At 47.5% G+C, this 19,069-nt stretch overlaps 1 protein-coding gene across 2 annotated transcripts in view; it reads right to left on the reverse strand.

Moving 5' to 3' along the window:
* Window positions 1–13,579: 13,579 nt before the first annotated feature.
* The window catches only part of SEMA4C (semaphorin 4C), a 118,044-nt gene continuing 112,554 nt past the window's right edge, over window positions 13,580–19,069 (reverse strand). For both annotated transcript variants that reach the window (XM_058194213.1, XM_058194214.1), the window contains exon 15: window positions 13,580–16,596. In XM_058194213.1, the coding sequence (XP_058050196.1) occupies window positions 15,755–16,596 (842 nt within the window). In that variant the 3' untranslated portion in view covers window positions 13,580–15,754. The remainder of the gene's footprint in view (window positions 16,597–19,069) is intronic.

The following is a 19,069-nucleotide window of genomic DNA, read 5'->3' on the forward strand; positions in this document are numbered from 1 at the left end:
GAGGTCTTCTAGTCCAGCCCACTGCTCGAGCAGGAGACCCTACATCAGGGGTGTCAAACTCAAGGCCCGTGGGCCGGATCCGGCCCATGGGGTGCTTAGATCTGGCCCGTGGGGCTGCCCTGGAAACAGCGAAGGACCGGCCCCTGGTGCCTCTGCCAGCAATAACGGAGCTCCGTTTTCTGCTGGCAGAGGGCTAGCAAAACAAACTAAAAGCCAAACAGAAGGTGAAATGTTTCCCCTTTTGCATTGGAGCATCCAAGAAGGGGCAGGAAAGGAGAAAGGGAAAGAGGAAAGACAAAGAAAAAGAAGGGAAGGTGGGAAGACAGCAAGGAAGGAAAAATAAGGAAAGAGGGGAAGGAAGAAGAAAGGGGAATGAAGAGGGAAGGGAAAAGAAGAGAAGGGAAGGAGGGAGGGAGGGAGGGAAGGAGGGAGGACCTTGGAGGTCATCTAGTCCAATCCCCCTGCTCATTCAGGAGACGTATACTAGGGATTTGAACCTACAACCTTTCTGATAGACAAGCTCAGTGTCTTAGCCACTGAGCCACCTAGGGAGCCCCTCCTTTCCTCTCCTCTCCTCTCCTTTCCTCCCCTTCCCCTTCCTTCCCTTCCCTTCCCTTCCTTCCTTTTTCCTTCCCTCCCTCCCTCCCTACCTCCATTCCTTTCCTTCCTTCCTTCCTTCCTTCTTTCCTTCCTTCCTCCCTCCCTCCCTCCGTTCCTTTCCTTTCCTTTCCTTTCCTTTCCTTCCTTCCTTCCTTCCTTCCTTCCTTCCTTCCTTCCTTCCTTCCTTTCTCCCTCCCTCCATTTCCTCCCTCCCTCCCTCCGTTTCCTTCCTTCCTTCCTTCCCTTCCTTTCCCTTCCCTTCCCCTCTTTTCCCTTCCCTCCTTCCTTCCTCTGGAACAATCTCTCTGGCCCAGCACCCACTGCACTTTTCTGGACTTGCTTGATCTTCTCTCGGATTCAAATACCCTGCTCTTGGGGGGTTGGGTGTGTGTGTGTGTGTGAAACCAAGCCTGATCCGAGGGAGAAATCCATGGCTGAGACAATTCAATTAGAACCTGAGCGTATGCACAGAGACAAGGGCGCCCGTCCCATTACTTAGGTTAATGAACTCGGCATCACCGACTCTCTCGGCTACGTTACCATCCATCATGGCTCTCGCGAAGGGTCACTGTGCTTAATTCATTATGCATGCAAGCTCTTAATTGCACTGTCAGCTCGCGCGCTCTCTGTGTTTCCTTTCTCTCTAACCTTGGCACTTTCCCTCGCAACCCTTTTACGGTGCAAGTGTGCACCTGCAGCTAAGAATAACACTTCAGGTCTCCGTTGAAGTGGGCACCCATATTTGGTAATCCCATCCGGTTCTTTTCCAACCCTTTAAAATCATCCTCCGGTCCAAAAATTTTATTGGGTTATTTATATTTTAATATTTTAATTCGTTTTAAATTTGGCCATTTTATAATATGCTTGTTTTAATTTCTTTTAATATTGATATTGTGATTTTTTACTTGGCTGTACACCGCCCTGAGTCCTTCGGGAGAAGGGCGGTATAGAAATTGAATAAAATAAAATAAAATAAAAATAAAAAAATGCAATTTTTTCTTCTTACTACCTGTTCTGTGGGTGTGGCTTGGTGGGCGTGGCAATTGGAGCCAGCATTTCCGTTGCTAAATAGGTTGCACCGTTAAACGAATCACTGCAGTTTAGCGAATCGCAGGGCCATGAAGTCCCCTTTCGGATTTTGCTCATCCGAAGCCAGCTACGAAGGTTTTGGGCAGCGATCAAAGAATCTTGGGATCGGTGGTGGGATTAAAATCTTTTTTATTATGGGTTCTGTGGGCATGGCTTGGGCGTGGCATGGCTTGGTGGGCGCGGCAGGGGAAGGATACTGTAAAATCTCCATCCCCACCCCACTCCAGGGGAAGTATGCCCTAGTTAGCAATACAATGTTAGTTGACTTGGTTGAACCAAATTCAGGAGCCATTTCTCAGGATGCCATACAGGTAAGATCAAGTCAGGGGTGAAATCCAGCAGGTTCTGACAGGTTGTGGAGAACAGATAGTAGAAATTTTGAGCAGTTCAGAGAACCGGCAAATACCACCTCTGGCTGGCCCCAGGGTGTGGTGGGAATGGAGATTTTGCAAATATCCTTCCCCCTCAAGTGGAGAGGGAATGGGGATTTTGCAGTACCCTTCCCCTACCATGCCCACCAAGCCACACCACGCCCACCAAGCCACACCCACAGAACCGGTAGTAGAAAAAAAATTGGATTTCACCACTGCACCAAGTTATCTTCAATTCCTAGGACCGCACAGATGTGGTCTCCACAAAAGATGTGGAGACTCTAGAAAGAGTGCAGAGAAGAGCAACAAAGATGATTAGGGGACTGGAAGCTAAAACATATGAAGAACGGTTGCAGGAACTCAGTATGCCTAGTTTAATGAAAAGAAGGACTAGGGGAGACACGATAGCAGTCTACCAGTATCTCAGGGGCTGCCACAAAGAAGAGGGAGTCGGGCTGTTCTCCAAAGCACCTGAGGGCAGAACAAGAAGCAATGGGTGGAAACTGATCAAAGAAAGAAGCAACTTAGAACTAAGGAGAAATTTCCTGACAGTGAGAACAATTAATGAGTGGAACAACTTGCCTCCAGAAGTTGTGAATGCTCCAATCCTGGAAATTTTTTAAGAAAATGTTGGATAGCCATTTGTCTGAAATGGTGTAGGGTTTCCTGCCTGGGCAGGGGGTTGGACTAGAAGACCTCCAAGGTCCCTTCCAACTCTGATATTATGTTATGTTATATGTTATGTTATTTCTATATAAAACATAAAAATGAGACCTGCTCATCCATCTGGCCCGGCTTTGTAGCTCTTCCAAGGACATTTCCATAATCTCTCAGATTCTTGTCTACACAGTAGATGTTCTCTTCCCGTTCTTCTGCTTCTTCTTGCCAAGCGCAATCAATTTTCTTCAGTCGTTCCTCATCCATTCATATCACCTGCCCAAGTATGTTAGATCCAGTTCACTAATCATGGCTCTGAGCGGCAATCAGCGTTTATTTAGCCTCAGATTGATTGATTGGCTCTTCTGGCAATCCATGGTAGTTCTAAGACTCCACAATTCTTAAGCACTGAACCTCTCAAGCCCCGTTCATTTCCATAGATCGTGGTGGAAAGAACCCCTACTGTAACTTTAGATACAGCTTTGTTGTTGTTAGTTGCGAAGTTGTTTCCGACCCATTGCGACCCCCTGGACAATGTTCCTCCAGGCCTTCCTGTCCTCTTCCATCCTCTGGAGTCCATTGAAGCTCATGCCGACTGCTTCAGTGACTCCATCCAGCCACCTCGTTCTCTGTCGTCCCCTTCTTCTTTTGTCCTCCATCTTTCCCTGCATCAGGCTCTTCTCCAGGGAGTCCTTCCTTCTCATTAGGTGGCCAAAGTATTTCAGTTTCCTTTTCAGGATCTGGCCTTCTAAAGAGCAGTCAGGGTTGATCTCCTCTAGAACTGACCGGTTGGATGGTCTTGCAGTCCAAGGGACTCGCAGAAGTTTTCTCCAGCACCAAAGTTCAAAGGCCTCCATTCTTTGGTGCTCAGCCTTCCTTATTTATTTATTTTTATTTATTTGATTTTTATACCGCCCTTCTCCCGAAGGACTCAGGGCAGTGTACAGGCAAATAAAAACAGACAAGACAATATTATATAAAATACAAGATTAAAAAACTTATTATAATTTGCCTAAAAAATTTAGAATATATAGAAACTAAAACCCCATTTAAAATTAATGATAAAAACTATAAAATCCATAAAATTTAAGCCAGCCCCGCGCGAATGAAAAGATGTGTCTTCAGTTCGCGGCGAAAGGTCTGAAGGTCAGGTATTTGGCGTAAACCCGGGGGAAGTTCGTTCCAGAGTGTGGGAGCCCCCACAGAGAAGGACCTTCCCCTGGGGGCCGCCAGCCGACATTGCTTGGCGGACGGCACCCTGAGAAGTCCCTCTCTGTGAGAGCGTACGGGTCGGTGGGAGGCGTGTGGTAACAGCAGGCGGTCCCGTAAGTACCCAGGCCCTAAGCCACGGAGTGCTTTAAAGGTCATAACCAAAACCTTAAAGTGCACCCGAAAGGCCACAGGTAGCCAGTGCAGTCTGCGCAGGAGGGGTGTTACATGGGAGCTCCGCGACGCTCCCTCTATCTATTATGGTCCAACTTTCACGGCCATCCATTGCAACTGGGAAAACCAGAGCCTGGACTATACTACTTTTGTTGGCAGGGTGATGTCTCTGCTTTTTAGTACGCTGTCTAGATTTGCCATAGCTTTCCTCCCCAGCTTTCCTTCCTTAGATACAGCTAGGAGCAGCTTTTTGGCAAGAGCAAACCTTCTTAAGGGTACACACAAGAACAAAATCGAATGAAAAGATGCAGGAAGGAGGCCATTAAGCAAGGAATAGCATTAAAGGAGGATATGGCTGAAGGCTCTGACCTCCCTTATACTACTTGGAGGACCTTGAATAGATTGGGAGTTGGAGTGCCTAAGTATAAAACCAATATGTGTAAGTGGAAGCTAGTAGCAAATAACAACATACTGTGTAAATGTGGAGAGGCCCAGAGCTTGGCCCATCTGCTGGTATGTCGGCTATTACCAGAAACATGTACCGAAAATGACTTATTTTTGACCAACGACAAAGCCAAGAAGGTGGCTTCATTCTGGAAGTTTAAAGTTAGATCTAGAGAGGAAAAGGAGGAGGAGAAGGAGGAGGAGGAGGAGGAGGAGGAGGAGGAGGAGGAGGAAGGTACGATCTTCCAAAGGCACCAGAGATATCTCCGCTCTGTATGCGGATTCATCATTGTCTCAAATGAGACCCATCACTGTTGTTTCATATGTGAACTTCAGTAGTTTAACAGATGGATCGTTAGAGATGCAGTCATTGGTATACAAAGAGGAGAAATGGGGAGAGCCTCGGGGTTCCCCCCCCCATGTGCTAATTGTACAGGTATCTGATGTGATTCTGCTTAGATTCACCTGCTGCTTCCTGTTTGTTAGGAAGCTTATGATCCACTTAGAAGTCTGTTCAGGTACCTGTAGCTGCTTTAGCTTAGTTAGACGAGTGTCTGGAATGATGGTATTGAATGCTGAATTAAAGTCTACAAGGAGGACCCTTGCATAAGTCTTTGGAGATTCAAGATGTTGTAGGATGTAGTGCAGAGCCATATTAATTGCATCATCTTTTGATCTATTTGCTCGGTATGCAAATTGCAAGGGGTCTAACAGCCGATCTGTGATGGTTTTCAAGTGGGACAGGACTAGCCTTTCAAAGGAGAAGAGAAGAGAAGAGAAGAATTAATAGAATAGGAGACGAGAATGGAATGGAAGGGGAGGGGAGGGGAGGGGAGAGGAGAAGACAGTTGGAAGGGACCTTGGAGGTCTTCTAGTCCAATCCCTTGTAGACAGGAAACCCTACACCACTTCAAACAAATGGTTACCCAACATCTTCTTAAAAACTTCCAGTGTTGGAGCATTTACAACTTCTGGAGGCAAGTTGTTCCACTCATTAATTGTTCTCACTGTCAGGAAATTTCTCCTTAGTTCTAAGTTGCTTCTTTCCTTGATTAGTTTCCACCCATTGCTTCTTGTTCTACCCTCAGGTGCTTTGGAGAACAGCCCGACTCCCTCTTCTTTGTGGCAGCCCCTGAGATATTGGAACACTGCTATCGTGTCTCCCCTACTCCTTCTTTTCATTAAGCTAGACATACCCAATTCCTGCAACCGTTCTTCATATGTTTTAGCCTTCAGTTCCCCAATCATTTATTTATTAATGTATGTATGTATGTATGTATGTATGTATGTATGTATGTATGTATGTATGTATCAGGGGTGAAATCCAGCAGGCTCTGACAGGTTCTGGAGAACCGATAGCAGAAATTTTGAGTAGTTCAGAGAACTGGTAATGGAAATTTTGAGTGGCTGGCCCCAGAATGGGGTGGAAATGGGGATTTTGGAATAGCCTTCCCCCAAGAGTGGGGAGGGAATGGGGATTTTGCAGTATCCTTCCGCTGCTACGCCCACCAAGCCACACCACGCCCACCAAGCCATGCCCACGGAACCAGTAGTTCAAAAAATTGGATTTCACTACTGGAATGTAACTGGATGGTAGAATTTTCCACTTTCCAAAAATCCATGTTACTTACTATTCCTTCTAAAGTCGATATTCCCCTTCTGCTGCCTTTCCCATTTTGCCACAGAAAATCTATTAAAATCAAAGTGTGACTTTTTTATCTTTCGCTTGTCATCGCCAGAGACCTCCCGGTAGAAAGCATCCAACACCTCCCATGAAGTTGGGTCGAATCAATTTTCTCTTAGGACCTTTGAAGTAGATCTGTCTGGGGATAATCCATCTCCAGCAACGCAAAAGCCTACCTCAAAAGATGTTTTCTCTCTCACCAGATCGCAATAATACTGCAGAGCAGATGGCCCTAAATGTTGATTCCTGTACTATTCCAGAGGCCTCAGACCCCTAGCTCCCATCATCTCCAGCAGGGATGGTATTCACTTACCTTCGCTACTGTTGTGACTCAGACCCAAGTAGGTAAGGGTCCTTGAGTGGCTCAGACTGCTAAGACAGTCTGTTATTAACAGCAGCTGCTTGCAATTACTGCAGGTTCAAGCCCCACTAGGCCCAAGGTTGACTCAGCCTTCCATCCTTTATAAGGTAGGTAAAATGAGGACCCAGATTGTTGGGGGCAATAAATTGACTTTGTATATAATATACAAATGGATGAAGACTATTGCTTGACATAGTGTAAGCCACCCTGAGTCTTCGGAGAAGGGCGGGATATAAATGCAAAAAAAAAAAAAAAAGGTAGCAACAAACTCAGTCCGTGATAAGATAAACTTTATTCGAACAGCTGGGAATTACTTCATTCCCAGTTCTGAGAATTACTTCATTCCCAGCATCCGTTCAATTCAAAGTAAAATAAAGGCCTCCCAAACACAAATTCCTCAGTTATCACAAACCTGAGTCCAATTAGGCAAACTGCCAAAGGCCCTTCCTGATAAATGTCCAGAAGTCACAAAAATACGAACCAGAGGACGCAGCTACAACGTTGTTTTCCCGCAAGCTGAAACACCGGTGCTGGTCTGTTTTAAGTCTTATGGGAGGGGCCAATCATCTCTTGGCTTTACTCCTGAGTTGTCCTCTCTGCTTGAGCTGCTCTTGCCTTCTGGCAGCTCTTCTCATGCGTGCATTAGGAACAGGCTCCTCCTGTTCCTCTGCCTCACTACTGTCAGTCTCTGGAGGCTCTGGAGTCCGCACCTCACTCCCTGATGGCCCTGGCCCCACCTCAGCCTCATCGCTGCCCGACTCCGTTGCCAGCTCCGTAGGCTGCTGACGGACCACAACAGCTACTGGTTTGCACTTCACTCGCACACGCCACCTCTGTGCATGCGCAGAGCATCAAAAATAGGACGGGGTGACGTCCAGGCAGGTGGGCGGATCCTCCTGCAGGCGCCGCTACCGGTTCTCCCGAAACTGGATAGAACTGGCTGAATACCACCACTGATCTCCGGTCAACAGAGGTGTGTGCAGGATGAGAATCATGGGAATATTAAGCCAACACACATCTGAAAAGTCCTGGCTGGGGAAAAAAGAATCAAGATGGACCAAGCCAAGTCCCAAAAACCACCAGAGAATTCCTAGAACCCGGGCACTTTCCTCCCGAATGCCATCCCTCTACTAAACAATTAATTCCCACAACACTGTCAAATTATTTACCAAGACTGTATTACTATTATTCTTCTCATCCTTCCTAATAGCTATCTCTTCCCACTTATGAGTATAACCGTGTTGCTTGTATCTTTATGATTTATATTGTTTTATTTGTTTCCTAGTATGATTTGGCTGTGTAAAGCTGTGAAAGTTGGACCATAAGGAAGGCTGAGCACCAAAGAACGGAGGCCTTTGAACTCTGGTGCAGGAGAAGACTCCTGCGAGTCCCTTGGACTGCAAGGCGATCCAACCGGTCAGTTCTAGAGGAGATCAACCCTGACTGCTCTTTAGAAGGCCAGATCCTGAAGATGAAACTCAAATCCTTTGGCCACCTAAGGAGAAGGAAGGACTCACTGGAGAAGAGCCGAATGCTGGGAAAGATCGAGGGCAAAAGAAGAAAAGGACGACAGAGAACGAGGTGGCTGGATGGAGTCACTGAAGCAGTCGGCGTGAGTTTAAATGGACTCCAGAGGATGGTAGAGGACAGGAAGGCCTGGAGGAACGTTGTCCATGGGGTCGCAATGGGTCAGACACAACTTCGCAACTAACAGCAGCAAAGTATGATTTGATTGCTTATTAGTAACCTTGAGTACCACTAAGTGTTGTATCTTTTTATTCTTGATGAATATATTTTATTCTCCTTATGTACACTGAGAGCATCTGCACCAAAGACAAATTCCTTGTGTATCCAATCACACTTGGTCAATAAAGAATTCTATTCTATTCTATTCTATTCTATTCTATTCTATTCTATTCTATTCTATTCTTTGATCAGAAATTATTAAAAAAAAAACAAGTGCCCATGGCACCTACAACCTGGTTTGTGATGTGGGTATCACACACACACACCGGGTGTGGGTTTCGCATCTTGCCATAACAATTTGCAAACAAATGGCCAGGCAAAGAGACTGTAATTGCCCAAAGCGGAGAGACCATGTTGGCTTGGCTGCCCTGGAGAAATTCAGCCGCTTAAGAAGATTGCAGCAGCCACTGCCTCCTCCATTTCCTCTCTGAGATGATAGTTGCCAGAAGGGATTTGCTATCCTGTTTGGGCTGTTTACAGAAAAGACAAACACACACACACACACAGAGCAGCTCCAAGTTAGCAGTTCTCTCTTTGCATACACACACAACACACACACACACACACATGGCCTGGCCTGCTGTGCGATGCTTTCCTTCCTTTCGCAACTGGCTGTCCGGTCCTGTTCATCGTCCAGCTGTTTCATGAGCTCTGTTGGGGGGCGGGCAAAAAGGCCCAACAAGTCAAGGTTATGGGAAAGACAGCCCCTGCCTAAGTGTTACCCTTTGCTGGAGGGAAGCCAAGCCCTTCCCCGTCTCTCACCCCCATCCTCTGCTTTTAAGGCTGCAGGGAGGAACCTCTTACCAGGGCTTAAAACCAACGGAGGAGCAGCGTTCTTCAATCTCAACAATGTTAAGATATGTGAGCCAGCATGTTGGCTAAAGAAATTCTGGGAGTTGAAGTCTGTACATCTTAAAGTTGTTGAGATTGGGAAACACGGATCTAATTCCTACTAAGCAGGCCTCAAAAATATTTTGGTCCAGCACAGAAATATAGAATTAAGAGAAAACAACGGTACACACCGATTTGGCCTCCGACCCGAGGCGAAAGGCGAGTGGGCAGCATGCTCACCTTTGGTGAGCAGAGCGGGTGAGGTGCAGAGGCGAGGCGCTTAGCTGGGCTGCGTGGCAAAGGCAACATATATAGGGTGGGGTGGGTGTAACAAGAGGGCAGGTGGGGAAAAGCAAGTGGGCGGGGGTGAGCGGCAATTGGGCGGGCAGTGGCAGGGTCAGCCAAAAATGGTATTCGCCGGTTTGGCAAACCAGTTAAAATTTCCGCTACCAGTTCACCCAAATTGGCTGAATACTACATCTGGATAAATCCATTAGAGCAGTGGTTCTCAACCTTTATAGGGCTGCGACCCCTTTAATACAATTCCCCACGATGTGGCGACCCCTTTAATACAATTCCCTACGATGTGAATAGTAGAAAAATAGGGACCACCTTTGGTGGGAAGGGAAGAGCGTTCCGTGCACCTTTGGTGTTGAGTCATGCCGGCCACATGACCACGGAGACGTCTTTGGACAGCGCTGGGTCTTCGGCTTTGAAACGGAGATGAGCACCGCCCCCTAGAGTCGGCAACGACTAGCACGTATGTGCAAGGGGAGACCTTTACCTTTAGGAACCAGGAGCACCACTCAGGTGATCCAGAGGAGACAGATAAACCTCCAAGTGGCCTCAACAGCTCTCTAAAAGGATGCAAATGACCAGCTGTCTGCAAGGAATATAAATCCTTCCATTTTCCACTATCCTGTCAGAACTGAAGAAGCTTCTTGGATGAGAAGCGAAACGTCTTCAAAAGAAAAGAAAAAACAGACAATCCAGTTGCCTCCTGAAAAGGCACCTTTGGGACAACCATGAGCTAGATGACTGAGGATCTCTACAGCTTTATTGCTGGCTCATACTAAGTGGTTCATCCACTAGAGCAGGGGTCTCCAACCTTGGCAACTTTAAGACTTGTGGACTCCAACTCTCAAGCTTTGCTGGCTGAGGAATTCTGGGAGTTGAAGTCCACAAGTCTTAAGGTTGCCAAGGTTGGAGACCCCTGCACTAGAGGACCCCTGGACCAGTGGTGGGTTTCAGCAGGTTCTGACCAGTTCTGGAGAACCGGTAGCGGAAATTTTGAGTAGTTCGGAGAACCGGTAGTAAAAATTCTGACTGGCCCCAACACCATCTATTCTCTGCCTCCCGAGTCCCAGCTGATCGGGAAGAAATGGGGATTTTTACAGTATCCTTCCCCTGGAGTGGGGTGGGAATGGAGATTTTACAGTATCCTTTCCTTGCCACGCCCACAAAGCCATTCTCACCAAGCCATGCCACACCCACCAAGCCACACCTGCAGAACTGGTAGTAAAAAATTTTGAAACCTCCCACTGCCCTGGACTCCTCTCAAAAGGGCCTCTGGTGGCTCAGACTGGTAAGACATTAACAGCAGCTGCTTGCAATTACTGCAGGTTCAAGCCCCACCAGGCCCAAGGTTGACTCAGCCTTCCATCCTTTATAAGGTAGGTAAAATGAGGACCCAAATTGTTGGGGGGGCAATAAAAGTTGACTTTGTATATAATATACAAATGGATGAAGACTATTGCTTGACATAGTGTAAGCCGCCCTGAGTCTTCGGAGAAGGGCGGGATATAAATGCAAATTAAAAAAAAAAGTTACTGCTATGGAGCCAGGTGACCACTACCTGCAATACATTTCATTCTCTTGCTACAGCTCAGGTGGGGCTGAATTATCCATCCTATGGATTTTCCTTGGCTGAAAGTCACAAATAAGAACAAGAGAAAGGCGGCCGGGGGGTGGGTGGGTGGGAGGGAGGGGAAGTCCCATTTCCTTAAACCTTCCACTGCGTTTGTTCTTAATATGCATGCAGATATAAATCAGTAGGAACGGGAACCCAGTTTCAAGACGAGAAAGCACAGCCAATTAATCTACCAGCTGCTCTTAAGGAGTTCTGCTTCCCCATAGCTGGTTCCAACAGAAAAGCTGGAAACTGCTGCCCCTTCCTTTGCCCTTTGGAGTGCTGGAAAGACACAAATGTCCTTTTATAGGCCTGCAGCTCAGTTTCCATGAGGTCACAAACGATATGGGGGGAAAATAAATAAAGAAAAGAGGTTGAAGCTACGATATCGCTTACCCAGTGGAAAGAAGCCCCTATGAACCGCTAACATGCTAATAAAGATCTCCAGAATTAGAACGGAGAACAGAATAGAATTGGAAGGTACTTGGGGGGGGGGTCTTCCTAGTCCAACCCCCTGCTCAAGCAGGAGACCCAGGGATGAGCTGCTGGGGGGGGGGTTCACAGGGGTTCTGTGAAGGAAGAAAGACTGAGGGAGGGCCAGCTGAGGAGAAAAGTTTGTGGCTAATAACGCAGAGGTGAAAACCTTAAGGAGAAACAGGCGAGGCGAAGGGTTCGAGCCGAAAAGTCCTAGACCCAGTGGTGGGATTCAAATAATTCAACAACCGGTTCTCTGCCCGAATGATTTCTTCCCACAACCAGTTCACCAAACTGCTCAGAAAAAGTTAACAACCGGTTCTCCCGAAGTGGTGCGAACTGGCTGAATCCCACCACTGCCTAGACCCCTCTTTCAAAGAGTTACCTTTTGAAAACGCACCTTGGAGAAGACCATGACCTGGATGACTTGAGAATGTCCATAGACACTTGGTAGGAGTCCCTTCCCTCTGTTAACTCCCCTTTGACTTCACCCCTTCTGGTCCAATTCAGCCACTGGTGTAGCTGTGTGTTGCACAGATAGGCCCCAAAGCAACATAAATATTCAGCATCTAAGAGCTGTGGTGGCACAGAGGTTATAATGCAGTACTGCAGGCTAATTCTGCTGATTGTCAGCAGTTCGATCCTGACCAGCTCAAGGATGACTCGGCCTTCCATCCTTCCGAGGTCGGTAAAATGAGGACCCAGATTGTTGGGGGCAACAGGCTGACTCTGTAAACTGCTTAGAGAGGGCTGTAAAGCGGTATATAAGTCTAAGTGCTATTGCAATTGACTCGGCCTTCCATCTTTCCAAGGTGGGTAAAATGAGGAACCAGATTATTGAGGGTGAATTGCTGATTCTGTAAAACCACTTAGAGGGCTGTAAAGCACTGTGAAGCGGTATATAAGTCCAAGCGCTATTGCTATTTCCCTCCCTCCCTCCCTCCCAGTGGTTAGAAGGCAGTATTGAAGACTAACTCTGCCCACAGCCAAGAGTTCGATCCTGACTGGCTCAAGGTTGATGGTATATAAGTGCTATTGCTATTTTCCTTCCTTCCTTCCTCCCTCCCTCCCAGTGGTTAGAAGGCAGTATTGAAGGCTAACTCTGCCCACAGCCAGGAGTTCGATCCTGACTGGCTCAAGGTTGATGGTATACAAGTCTAAGTGCTATTGCTATTTTTTTCCTTCCTTCCTTCCTTCCTTCCTTCCTTCCTCCCTCCCTCCCTCCCTCCCAGTGGTTAGAAGGCAGTATTGAAGACTAACTCTGTCCACAGCCAGGAGTTCGATCCTGGCTGGCTCAAGATTGATGGTTTATAAGTGCTATTGCTATTTTCCTTCCTTCCTTCCTCCCTCCCTCCCTCCCAGTGGTTAGAAGGCAGTATTGAAGGCTAACTCTGCCCACAGCCAGGAGTTCGATCCTGACTGGCTCAAGGTTGATGGTATAGAAGTCTAAGTGCTATTGCTATTTTTTTTCCTTCCTTCCTTCCTTCCTTCCTTCCTTCCTTCCTTCCTTCCTTCCTTCCTTCCTTCCTTCCTCCCTCCCTCCCTCCCTCCCTCCCTCCCTCCCAGAAGGCAGTATTGAAGACTAATTCTGTCCACAGCCAGGAGTTCGATCCTGGCTGGCTCAAGGTTGATGGTATATAAGTGCTATTGCTATTTTCCTTCCTTCCTTCCTCCCTCCCTCCCTCCCAGTGGTTAGAAGGCAGTATTGAAGACTAACTCTGTCCACAGCCAGGAGTTCGATCCTGGCTGGCTCAAGGTTGATGGTATATAAGTGCTATTGCTATTTTCCTTCCTTCCTTCCTCCCTCCCTCCCTCCCAGTGGTTAGAAGGCAGTATTGAAGGCTAACTCTGCCCACAGCCAGGAGTTCAATCCTGACTGGCTCAGGGTTGATGGTATAGAAGTCTAAGGCCTATCTTATGGGTCACTGGGTGGGAGGTGAACCACTAAGGTACACAGCACGACAAACCTGGTTTTTTTCCCCCCCTTTCTTCTTTTTTCATTTTATTATTAGTATAAAAATATTTGTACATTTCTGTCAAATAAATACATTTTAATAACAAATAAATTACATTTCAGGGCAGGTCAACTCAGCTGGGGAAACAAGGGAGTGTGTGTTCCTTTATGTACATAGCAGTGTTTTCAGGAAAACAAACATTCGATGATGGTGGAATGAAACGCATGCGGGATACAAAAGAGGATGATGGGCCACGCGGACGATTTCAACGCAGGGGTTGAAATGAATGTAGGGAATTGCATGCTCCCCACGGAAAATGGAGGGCGGAAGAATCCAGCTCTGTTCCTTTCTTTAGAAAGCACGATTCTCTTTTTTCGCTCCCCGACCGCTCTCCGATCGTATGCCTACAATGATGCCACAATACCTTTAACCTCGTGGCTGATTTCAACGACATTCTGGATTCGCCCAGTACAGGGAACCTTAAATTCACCGAACGGGTGCTGGGCTTGCATATCACCCTAAAACAGGGGTGTCAAACTCACATCGTCACGGCAGCATCACGTGACATATCGGGACTCTCCCCCCCCCCTTTGCTAAACTGGACGGGGCGGGACCAGCACATGACGCATCCGGCCCCCGGGCCGCGAGTTTGACACCCCTGCCCTAAAACAAACTAAGCTGGCCACCAACCGATTCACAAGTTGGGTGGCTGCCATCTGCAAAGGTGTTTGATTGAGCCAGGGAAGCACCTTGGGTGGAGAAAGCCCTTCTCGATCTCTCTCTCTCACAAACACACACACACACACACACACACACACTCAGATTGACTGGTTGGAAGAGAATGTCACATGTGTTATGACCCTGAAGGATGCCGAGAATGTAATTTGTGGGATGGAACATATGATGGCACTTGTTTCCCTTAACCCGCCCGCAGAAGACCATCGCGCTCAAGGCCATGAGCGAGCGTGCAACCGCACACATAAACTTCCTGTAGTTCCGTGCGTGTATCCCTCAGGGAAGGGAGCCTGGGGCGCTATGGAGGAGGCAGGGCACAGGTTACAAAATAGCCCCGATGGCACATTTCCGGAGGGAGGGGGTGTGTGGATTCTCCTACCTGTACCACCCTTCTGCCAAGGGAATGTGCAAGGCATCAGCAGAGAGGGTGCCATGTGGGACTGACCCTCCCCCCACCCCAGTGCTCGCCTTCCTCCGTTCTCTTGGAATTGCCCCGGTCAACCCCTTCCTTTGCATGTGGTCCAAAGAGACCCCCCCAAAATGGATGGAATCGAAACATTCGGGATGCCTTTATGTTTCGGTGAAGATGCAAGGAGAGTTTAAGGGGGCCAGAGATACCTCTTTAAAACCCCTGAACAATTGATTGGAAATTTCCCTCCCCCCCCATGACTCCAGGAACCTCAGATCTCCTGTAGCTCCCACAGGAGGAGGTGAGGACCAAGTGTTCTTCATCCCCCAAAGGTGCCCCACCTGCTGCTGGAAAAGGAAAGCTCTTGGGTGAGTTGAGTGCACCTCACTTGTACACACTTCTCAACGTGGCCGTAAGAAAGGAGGCCAAGCTATGGCTAAGAGCGTTCCCCAGCCCCCGACGTACCCCTTTCTCTTTGGTTGAGTTTCCCAACGCACATCTTGTCCCTGAGGACGCCTGTCTTTCTGAAGTCCCCTTCTCCCCAAAGTGGTCCTATTTTGGGACAGGGGTTGATTTTTCCCCCTCGTGGTCCCTACCATTTTGGGGAGAATCGCTAATGCAGAGTCCATCTCTTGCAATCAATCCAAGAAGAAGAGAGAAACATGGCAACGACTGCTAGGAAGCCAACCGCAACCATGCCACAGGGAATGAAGCTCCAGCTTGCTTTTCACACAACCCTTTCAACCCCCATCCCCATGTGGATCTGAAACAGGACAGTGGGTTCGGCTCAGGGTCTCCCCTGCCAAAGGCAAGTATCTAAGAGGCTCGGACTCAACATCCAAGATGAAGGAATGAAGACCATCACTCACAAAGTCCCGGAACGATCCCAAAAGGAAGCACAGCGGAGAACACTGAACAAGGCGGGAGCTGTGAGGGAAGGGGTCTTCTTGGCAGTGTGTATCAAAATTGGGGATGTGAGGAAGCCTGTTACAAAAGTGTCCAGAGTCTTTGTCTTAAAAAGAAAGAGTCGTTTTGGCGGCGGGCCATGAGCCTGGCCTAGGAGATGAGGTAGTTGAGTAATTGGTCCGACAAGTCCGCAGGGCAGCTCATACCGAAGACTCCTCAGGATTCGAGTCGGGCAGAGCTTGTCTCTGCTTCAACTTCCGACGCAGCTCCTCAGCCAAGTCACTGTAGTCCGGCCGCTCCTCAGTGCCCAAATTGAGGCGGATGTAACCGTTGGAAGACGAGCCGCGGATGTTGCTTAGGTTGATGCGGTTGGGCGAGTGGAGGTGGGGAGACTGCAAGGGTTGTCCAGGAATGCCATTCGTGGTGGGGGAGGGAGTGGTTCCCCCGTTCTGGCACACGGCGTGACCCGGGACGATCTTGAGGGAGCCGTCTGAGTAGTAGTAACTGGCGGGGTCCCAGAGCTTCTCGTCCGAGTCCGAGGTGGTGCTGGGAATAAAAGTGGGGCTCTTGGGCTCTTTGGGCATCTCGATGGGGTAGACAAGGGTGCTTTCAATGGCCTTGGAGCCTTTCTCGCGTTCTTCTTTCAGCCTGCGCCGCAGGGAGAAGACTACGAGCAGGAGAACTACACAGATGGCTGAGAGAGCAATCACCACCACCCAAACCAGGCCCAAGTTGTCCAAGGGAGCCCGGGTCTCCAGTGACATGGCTGGGTCAGCCAACACAGTGACCTGGTAACTCTCAGTCATTAGTTCATTCATCTCCTCGACCTGGATGCACTTGTATAACCCAGAATGCTTCAGGCGGATGTCCAAGACAATCAAGGCCTGCAGACGAGCATCGTAGACAACCGAAGCTTGGCTTTCCACCAAATCCTGCCCATTGAAGGTCCAAAAGGCCTTAGCAAGGTTGGAGGTGAGTTGGCAAGGTAGCACCAGGTCCATTCCAACCATCGCGGTGATGTTCTTGGAAATGATCTTGGTCCCTGCGGAGAAGTCAAGTGAAAGACAAAAGAATGGAGTGGGGTTAATTCTATCCACATTGAGGGGGATCCTAGCAGTTCACAAATTCTGTTTTTATTAAAAAGGTTGACCATGCATGAGACGTCCTGAAAATAACCTCAACACTCTTGCAAGTGGATCATAAGCTTCGTAACAAACAGGAAGCAGCAGGTGAAGCTAAGCAGAATCACATCAGATACCTGTACAATTAGCACGCCCCCCCCCAAAGCTGTGTGCTTTCCCCACGTCTCTTCTCTCTGTATACCAATGACTGCATCTCTAACGATCCATCTGTTAAGCTACTGAAGTTCCCAGATGACACAACAGTGATCGGTCTCATTCGAGACAATGATGAATCCGCATACAGACAGGAGGTTGAACAACTAGCCTTGTGGTGCAACCGGAACAAACTGGAACTGAACACGCTCAAAACCCTAGAAATGGTGGTAGACTTTAGGAGAAACCTTTCCATACTTCCACCTCTTACAATACTAGACAACACAGTATCTACAGTAGAAACCTTCAAATTTCTACCATATCGCAAGATCTAAAATGGACAGCTAACGTCAAAAACGTCATCGAAAAAGGACAACAAAGACTGTTCTTTCTGCGCCAACTCAGAAAGCTCAAACTTCCCAAGGAGCTGCTGATCCAGTTCTACAGAGGAATTATTGAGTCTGTCATCTGCACCTCTATAACTGTCTGGTTTGGTTCTGCAACCCAACAAGACAGACACAGACTTCAGACTCCTACCCTCAAAACGACGCTATAGAGCACTGCACACCAGAACAACTAGACAAGAGAACAGTTTCTTTCCGAACGTCATCACTCTGCTAAACAAATAATTCCCTCAACGCTGTCAAACTATTTACTAAATCTGCACTACTATTAATCTTCTCATCATTCCCATCACCCATCTCCTCCCACCTATGACCATATGACTGTAACTTTGTTGCTTGTATCCTTATGATTTACATTGAAATTGTTTCCTGATTGCTTATTTGTACCCTATGACTATCATTAAGTGTTATACCTTATGATTCTTGATGAACGTATTTTTTCTTTTATGTACACTGAGAGCCTATGCACCAAGACAAATTCCTTGTGTGTCCAGTCACATTGTTTTAAAGTCTAGAAATTGTTTCGTAAAATGAATAATACTTAGAACAGAATCCAAGGCGAGATCAACAGACCTCAAGAAGGTCTATTGTTTATATATATACTTCAGTGTAAAAATTGCTAAACTTTTTTTTTAATCACGTGAATGTAATCTGGGGAAAGGGCTGAAGAGGGGGTAGATAGCAGTGAACTTTCTTTTACTGAGAATGCCAAGTTTGGCTAAGAATCTCTTTGAAAGGAGGAAGTTGCTTGAGGGTCTAAGAGCTTGGCCCTTGAAAAGCATTGTTCTTGGACTACACGAGTTGGCTGGGACGTAACATTATTTTCACTTAAATTTAGACCATTAATGGAATGTCATGTTGATTCATATCAACCCTTCAAGATAGATCAGACTAAGAAGCCAAAGTCATGCAGGCCTATACGATAGTACTTTTATTGTATTGTATTCTGTTATTGTAAAAATAACAGCAGCGGTGTCAAACTCAAGGCTTGAGGGCCAGATCCTGTGGGCTTAAATCCAGCCCACGGGGCCTGCCTGGAAATATCAAAGGACCAGCCTGTGGTGCCGAAAACGGGCTGCGTGCAGGGTTCGTTTTTGGACATCCCAGGCTCCTGCAGCACTCTGCCGGCCAAAAGCAGGCTATGCAGAGGCCTTGGGAAGATGCTGCAGGAGGCATCCATCCCGTCTCCCCCACCCGCCCCATGGAGGAGAGCTAGGCCCTCAAAATCTAATTTGACACCCCTGAATTACAGTAACCATATCTTGCAAGTCTCAACGTGCTTCACCGCCCCTTATCTTCGTGAGAATTAGGGAAGGTTTTGTCCGCCTTCTCAAATTACATTTCTGCCCTAGCCTCAGATTTCTTTTATCTGATTGTTGTCTTGGTTGCAAACTCTTCTTCCTGTTCCTCCCAAGTTATTCCTTCTCCAGATCGTTATTTTAGACAATCTCTAGAATTTTAAAAAGTTTCTCCTTTTGGGTCATGTTAAAAATTCCAGATTCGGGTCCATTCTCAAAAAACAAAGAGGCTGTGGAGATGGCCACTGAGTTCTACGGCCTTGTCAACAACCCTGAGGTTACAAACGATGTAGTTTGATCAGTCAGGGAAGGTGGCAATGGAGTTTGATCTTAGTAAGAATTCTTTGTCTGCAAGGGCTACGTGGCTCCCTTGAGCGGGTGCAATTGCTGCTGTGCAGAGCCATAAATATGAAAATACTTTCCTTGTGAATTATGATGTCAGTGTAGTGTAGATTTAAATAAGCAGGGATATTTGCTGTTATGGCGAGTGATTTGTACCACTGAAGCATTGTACACTTAAATGCCTTTTAGAGCGCTGG

Source organism: Ahaetulla prasina, chromosome 9 (genome assembly GCF_028640845.1).
Source record: "Ahaetulla prasina isolate Xishuangbanna chromosome 9, ASM2864084v1, whole genome shotgun sequence".
Classification (NCBI taxonomy): Eukaryota; Metazoa; Chordata; class Lepidosauria; order Squamata; family Colubridae; genus Ahaetulla; species Ahaetulla prasina.